The sequence below is a fragment of the Meleagris gallopavo genome, chromosome 11, assembly GCF_905368555.1.
Source record: "Meleagris gallopavo chromosome 11, MGAL_WU_HG_1.1, whole genome shotgun sequence".
In the NCBI taxonomy this organism is placed as follows: Eukaryota; Metazoa; Chordata; class Aves; order Galliformes; family Phasianidae; genus Meleagris; species Meleagris gallopavo.
Genome location: NC_139414.1, coordinates 10,053,774 through 10,061,690, shown reverse-complemented (window position 1 = coordinate 10,061,690; position 7,917 = coordinate 10,053,774). Strand labels below are relative to the sequence as shown.

General features: G+C 36.4%; 1 protein-coding gene across 4 annotated transcripts in view; it reads right to left on the bottom strand.

Annotated features, from left to right (window-relative positions):
• Positions 1-7,917, bottom strand: part of U2SURP (U2 snRNP associated SURP domain containing) — a 41,903-nt gene continuing 33,986 nt past the window's right edge. For all 4 annotated transcript variants that reach the window (XM_085233493.1, XM_085233492.1, XM_085233494.1 and 1 more), the window contains 4 exons: positions 5,145-5,255; positions 2,682-2,800; positions 1,846-2,022; positions 1-576 (listed from right to left, as the gene is read on the bottom strand). In XM_085233493.1, coding sequence (XP_085089619.1) covers positions 438-576; positions 1,846-2,022; positions 2,682-2,800; positions 5,145-5,255 — 546 coding nt within the window. In that variant the 3' untranslated portion in view covers positions 1-437. The remainder of the gene's footprint in view (positions 577-1,845; positions 2,023-2,681; positions 2,801-5,144; positions 5,256-7,917) is intronic.

The window sequence follows — 7,917 nt, the reverse complement described above, 5'->3', positions numbered from 1 at the left end:
TTCATTTTCTGTTCAGATTTTATTTGAAATCTAATTCAAATTGTCAAAGCTACAAAAAAGGGGGAACATTGGAGTTATTTCTGCAATGTCACAACATTCTAAAACAAAATATCACTACTGCCAGCAGATCAGTTACACACATCTGATGAAACTTCTAAACACAAAAATGTTTCATTTGGGAAATAGTCACAAGGAAGATATTTTGTACAATATAAAACAATGACGGTCTACAGATGCAGATACTCATGAGTATACACGTGCATTCACAAAAAAAAAAATCAGGAATGCTTTTTTGTTGGGTTTTCTTTTTTTTTTTTTTCCTTTTCTTTCCTTGTTTTTTTTCTTTTTCTTTTTTTTTTTTTTAAACAGACTGTTCAGGCACAAAAACAAAACTGCATTTCCAGTAAGTGACAGCATCATAAAAAATATCAACATTGTCAGTGTTTGCTTTTCTTTGACTTCTTGTGAGATCTGTGAGGAGAACGGGACTGAGACCTGGATTTTTTCCCTGACTTTTTTGGGGACCTCGACCGTGATCTTCTTGATCTTTTGGGTGTCCTGGAACCAGATGGTGACCTGCAAAAAAAATAAAAATAAAAATCTTACAAGATGAAGTTTTTACGTTAAATGTTAACTGGCAGCATCAACTTTTTCTACAGTTACTTGGCATTTCTGTTTCGAGATAATCTAAGTACAGTCTTTTTCCTATGTTGAAGGGAAGTAACAGAACCGTATCTTGTTTTTAAAGGAAAAGGTAATCTCTGCATTTTAATGTTTTAGATGTATTTTGGCTTTCACTATTCAGAAACTAGATGAATAAATGATATCAAATCGTGTCCTTCTTAAATCAAAATATGGAATTTACAGCCTTCCACAACTGCCTTAATAACCCTGGCTCTTGTGTTTCTAGCAGTTGATATCCACATGGATGATCTCAGAAGTAAAGATTATCTTGAACTGTGTTACGCTGAAATCCTTCTGATTTCTGTTCAGCTCGTGTTGTAACCCGAGAGAAGTAGAATGGACATCATCATGTAATCCACACCTCAGTAATGCATTTCATATAACCTCATATATTAATCTCATATAATCTAAATTGAACTGCCATCATATTAACTCTAATGAAAAATAAATCTCAAATACCTTTCTAATTCTAACTGAATTCCTTACTTCTAACAAAAGAATCTGATTAGAGTAAAAATGCTCTATGATTTTTCTCAAGAGCATCACAGGAATTTCTCCTCAGCATGTTTGTGCAATGATACTCTAGAGCTCTAAAAAATGTGGCTGAATTAAGACAGAAACAACAACCAAAATACTTAAAGCAACAAAAGCACCAATAAGATCTCACCATAGCCTTAACATTAGCTAGTGGCTAATATTTGTAGCAGTCTGGAAATCAGGCAATATGTACTCTTATAAATAACTACTCATAACACATATCTAATCACAATTTTATTCATAGAAAAAAAAAAAATGTGAGAGAGGAGCTTCATGTACAGAATCATCAGTGAAACACAGCATGCACACTGTGAGAACTACAATTCGATGGGCTACACAAGACTGTGAAAAGGAAAAGCTGATGAAGGAGCAGGTTGATTTTAGGTAACATTTATCAGTAAGCAGGTAAACAAAAACACACAAGTGAACAGTCTTGAGATATCAAGGCTGAAGGACACACACATTTCAGACACAAAGCACCCAAAGACATTAACCAGCAAGTAGCAGTATATTTATTCCATTAGGAGAAAAAAAATTGCGTGTTTTCAGTGCGCTTAGATAAAAATCCTAAGAGCTATGTATCTAGCTTTCATACAAACTGAAACAGAACAAATGCCAGTTTACCTTTTGCCTTTTTTACTGACGTCTCTTGGAGAGTCTTTATGTGAGGACCGAGAACGTGAACTCTCTTTGTGGGACCGTTCAGAGCGCTCCGAGCGCTCCGATTTTGGTGATGGGGATTTTGCTCTTCTACTGCCACTGCTGCGAGATGGGCTAGGGGAAGCACTGTGCCGTCTTTTCCTTTGAAAAGAAAGCACATTTGTTACGTATTACACACACACACACACACACACACAGAAGTAAAAATGCGTATGAAGAAAACTGATTCCCTTTCTTTTGCCCATATAACATTAGACACTCTAAAGTAACTGGCTGGAAAAAAATTAAGACTCATCTTTGTTTATACAGCATAAAAACTTCTGTTGCATATTCTTGAAAAGCAAGGCACTTCACCACGATGCTTAATATTACAGAAGATCTGGTTATACAAATCTTAGAACATTATATAATCAATTACTCTAGCCTTGCTACTTTGAAGAAATTGCACAAGAGAAATAATAATTAAACATTCACAAATTTATTCATTACAGTTTTCTGAAAGCAGCCAATTCACTGATATAAAGCAGAGTTACATACATATTGCTTTCAGTTGGTCATTTTGTTATCGTGTTTCCTCAGGGCTTAAATAATCAGAAAGAGGGTTCTACTCAAAAGGGCAAGTCACTTGGGAGATGAGAAGAATACCAACTCCTTTAAAACCTGTTTGAAAACTTCATATCCCAAGTGAAAAAAAAGATGTTTTGTGATGCAACAATTTCAGGGTTGCTGTTGTAAGCAAAGATACTAACTGTGAGGACTGGATTCTCCTCCCAGCTAAATGACTCCAAGGGAAGTCGTACCTCTCTTTTCTTGTTGGTGTACATTCCTCCTTTTCCTTCTTATCTTTGGACCTAGAATCCGATTTTTCTTTGTCCTTCTTGTCCCTCTCTCGTTCTCTTTCCAACTCCTTCTCTTTTTCCTGAATGATTAGAAGAATTCATTATTTCAGATGAAGTGCAACTATTAAGTAGGGATAATAAAGAACTAATCCTAACACCATAAAAGCACTGAATCTGGGAAGAAACTCAGTCACATCATATCCACGCTCCACAGCTTTACCATTGCTTCTGACAGAAATATTTACTGTAACACAAGCACTGCAAAAGACACAAAAGATGATGGCATCCAATGTGAGGGACTATATCTGACTAATTAGAAATTAACACTCTCGAATTTTACAAGTTTCAGGGGAAAAAAATATAGCTATAATACATTTTTTAAGTCAAAATAAACATGCAATTAATACGAGGAACCTCTTTCTACTCCAGCATATTTATTGAGCTTCGCAATTCCAAACAGAAAACTGAGACAACTACCAGACACCTAACAACAAAAAATAGTAGTTCAATTCTTCTGTAGCTTCCACTCTTAATCACAGTAAGAAAAACTACAGTCAATATTTGATTTGATAATTGATGAGTAGGACTGTTTTGAAAGAAAACTTACACTCTAGGCACAGCTCGTGCATCTATCGGAATGTTAGAAAATTAGTTATACAAAAATAAAGCTAGAACGTCAGCAAGTCTGACCAGAGAGGCAAAGAAGTGTACTTCTCTCAGCCTAACAAAAAAAAATCCTTCCTTGGCAGATAACAGACAGATATTCACTGCATAACCTGAATGGAATGGAAGACCATTTTTGCTCCAGAGAAAGGAAGGAAAAAAGCAGAGGGGAGGAAGCTGGATAATAAAACTGCAGGAAATTGCTGAACAACCACACTTCATCTGGTCTCATGTTTTCTTTACACTATTATTAACATTTTTAAATGTCCATATCATATTGACCATTACAAGCTATCCTTTGACTAAAATCAGTGGGCTCTTGAAATGCACATATGGTAGCATAACTAATTACCTTAATAAATATGAATAAACAGTACTTTAAACAGTCCTAATTTCCTATTCTGTTAAAAAATATAAAATACTACTAGAAATTTCACTAATCAAAAGCTCATTCTATAGCAAATTAGACAGGAGAACTACCAAGTCTGTGGGAAATACAACCAAAATCACTATTATTTTACTAGAAAAACTCACTTTATAATAGAGTTAAAGCAAAAAAGCAAAGGAGGAATCTATTCCCCCTTAACAGTGGAATTAATAATTTAAAGAATCTCTGTTATAACTATTATGAAGTACTTTTTAACTAAATATCACCACTGAAGGCAAAAACAGTAAAGTAAAATAATTACTAAATAACCTAATTCAACACAAAAGCATCTAATAAAGTTATGATGATTATTATAATTACAAATTGAGGGGGGTGTTCTTTTAGGCAACTGTAACTCTAAACATTCCATGTTTGATGTACATCCACATCACTTCTTTCTTCAACTATAGAAAACACTGAGAAAGCAAAAAGTTTTAGGATGCAACTGCATGGAAATAAAAAGTTATTTATAACAATTAAAAACTTGATTGCTATCATCAACTTCCAAACATGTAAATCTGTTCCAGGATCAGCTTTGTTTTCCACAAGTCTTTTTTCAAGGTACTGCAAAAAAGTTACTTTAGTGACTTAGGCAGACATTGAGCACTAAATAACCCAAAGAATACATGACAAACACTTGCTGTGAAGTGCAGCATTTGTATTTAGCTTCCTAGAAACTGCACGTCCATCTCTAATGTCATCAGTGCTCCGTCAGACAAAGAACATTACAGAAGCAACCGCCACTTACTCTCTCACTAACCACACCATCCAAACAGGTTATTTTCTTTATTCACACAGACAATGCTAGCTTTTAAAGCTGATCTGACTTCATAGTCCAGACAAGACTATTAAAAATAGTAATGGTACAGAAATATTCACTTTTGGGTGACAGCATTAGCTGACATTATCCAGAAAAATCTTAGACAGTGGAGAATCAGAAGTGCATTTCCTGCTTTGTACAGTTCCTTCTCTTCCTTCAGAATCCTCTAGCACAATTGGTCAATTACAAAAAAACAAAACAAACAAACAAAAAAAACCCTACCCCTTCCCTCACCTAACAGTTCACATTATGTAGCTGATTCAGAAGCAACCTCTTCAAGGTCACAATAAATTCCAACTATACTTATCTACACAATGTGAAATACTACATTTATTTTGATTTTAAAAAAGAGATAATATCTACTGTGCAGAACAGCACTTGGATTTCAGCATGCAGTTCAACAGTACAATTTCCACAAGAACCATTTGCCATTATACTTACTGTCACCTTACATTTGATAGAATTCAATAAACGCCCATCACAGAATCAGAGCCAAACAAAGAACAGTTCTTACCCTCTGGAGCAGCTTGTCTCTATAGTGTTCAACCTGTTCCTGAAAACTCTGGCCTGGTTTCTTGGGTCGTTTTCCAGATTCTAACTCATCCTGAAACTTCATCACCTTAAGCTGTGAAGATAATACTGACCATTAGGTTACAGGGCTTATTATCATCATCCAGCTATGCGTGTCACTGAAAATGAAATTCCTGTAATTCATAACATGTTGCTCATACTTTCCATACAAGTTTGTGCACAAAATACTAACTTTATTTAATGAGAACAAAGCAACAAAACCGCACACTTGTCCGCAGACACCTGCAGTTGTTTACAGACACATCAGGAACTAAAAATAAAGGGAATTTTTTCTGTCATTCATTCTGTTTTTTCATTAGAACATTACACCTTTGTATTTCTTTGAACATCATCTGTCTTTTCTTTCAAAATGAGACCATTTACTGCATTCTTTAATATATTGTTTCAACATCTGTCTACTAAAAATTTTTCTTCAGAAACCGCCTTTCCTCCATTTAACGCTCAATTAAAATCAGATGAATGACACAGGACATTAAATGAATCTCCTCTTTAGGGCTGTTTGCACTGAGTGGCTGATTTGGAGAGAGATTGTTTTACTGACATAATACTCTTTCACGTGCTATCAAGTTTAGTATCAAAGCTCAGTGCTGTGAAGTGTAACTCAACATCTATTTCCGTAACATCCCCACCTCAGTCACAAAGTCAACCAAGTGTCAGAATTTTTCTAGGGGGATTTTTTGGTCTATATATACTAACCCTTTCTCCAAGTTGATTCACACCCTAAAACTTTACTCACATTCCTTATCATTTGTTAATTCCCGATTCTAACTTTGATTTCACAGCTGACATGGCCTATCACAGTCCTCCAACTGTTTCAGACAGAGGAGGTGTCATCTGAGGTGGGGAGGAACTGGGCAATAACTCATGTTGTACTTCTCAACCCTCTTCCAAATGTTTATGCTGACTCTGAGTATTTCCTGCTTTATTGCTGATCCTGCACAGCAATATATACAAGAGAACATTTTTTCCAGCATTTGTGGCTTCATTTTGAGAAAAAAAAAATAACTATTTAAAAAGGCTTCTACCTCATGCATCAGAGGATAGCATTAGAATGCACCACGCAAGGGTTTACAAAGCCCAGCATCTAGGCTACTAACAAGAGCACAGTAAACATATGCAAATGAAACATGGTAAAATTTGTTCTAATCATAATTAGTGAGAACTACAACCTTGCACAAACAAGCCTGCAAGGAAAGCATCACCATCTCAACAGGAAACTGAAAGATGACTGCTGGGCACGTTACCCATCTGACAAAGCACAGCCTGTAAGATCTCCATAAGGAAGATAAAAGAGAAAGCAAGGATAACTATGCATCTCTGAAGTCTCTGCCACCATACAGGTCGTTAAGTAACTTGGGCACAAAAATAATGAACTTCCAGGAAATTTGTCTTAAATGCAAGTCACAGAACTCACTGCCAGCAAGACATCTGAAGTGCCAAGAGGAACTATTTGAATGTTTTCCCTAAGAATGTAGGTGAAAAAGCAACACAAAAAGAAGAAAAAGAAATAGATCTTAGCAAGTAACTAGAGAAAGAGGGGAAAAAACGAGAACAACCTATAAAATAATCACCGACCCAAAAGTTCGTCAAATTCTCACTTTGTTCTGCAAAAGATCACAACTGTCTCAAGATTTTAAGGGTCATCAACAGTGCTCTCTTCTACATCGCCCTATCTCCCTACGAATCCACAGAAACTTCCTCTAACCACAGCATCTTCCTAAAATAATCAAGTCAGTCAGGCCTGCTACAACGCCTGGCAAACAAGAAACTACGTGTTACAAAACACTGAGGTGATAACAATGGCTCCCAGGACCATTCCACAGGAAGGTTATTCTTTCCATCCTGCTCTCTCCACTCCTGTGCTCCAGCCAAAGGATTCCTTCTCCATCCTTTCCTTACAACAGCTGTAGTGGTCGGCCAAACCTTTCATGAACCATCTAAATTCATTAATCCAGCAGAATCCTACCTCACAAGCCCATTTTTTTGCCAGCATTATTAAGTTGTGTGGGCTCACAGAAAGATCAACCAGGGAGCAGGCAGGCATAGGCTACTCCCTTTCAGGGGAAGTGAGCAGCTGCACAGCAGCTTGTGCTGCTTGCTCGTGGCCTTCACCACTCCTGGCATTCTGGCTGGTATTTTGCATACCAAATACTCTTCTTTCTGATCTCTTCATGCAGTGTGTGTGGTACTTACATTCCTCTCATAGAATTGCAGATATCCCTCCAGGAGAGAGATCCTTAAAACTCAGGCTTAAATCTGCTTAAGTATCTAATCGAGATTGCTGTAAACATTCCACTTGCATTAACCTGCATTCAGAAAGACCTAACTAACATGTTACCACTGAAATGTTTTTGTGTTTTGTTTTTTTTTTTAATTATTTATTTAGCTACTTTTGGGCAACAGAAGTAAAACTTAACTCCTTTAATTTCAGGAGCAGAGATGCCAACATTATCTAGGCCATCTCTATAGTCAGTAATACACACAGTAACATGGAAAAAGAAAATTTTTCCTTAGGTATGCTACCTACTTGCTTGCGTTTTACCCACAAAAGCTTCCCCACAACACTGTTTGGAGGCTTTCATAAGCAGTACAGCTCTTAACAGAGTGCAAAGCAGAATGCAAAGTGCCAGGTACCACTGGAGCTCTTGTGAGTTATCTCTACTGTATCTTCCAATGTAGGGATCACATTTCTCACT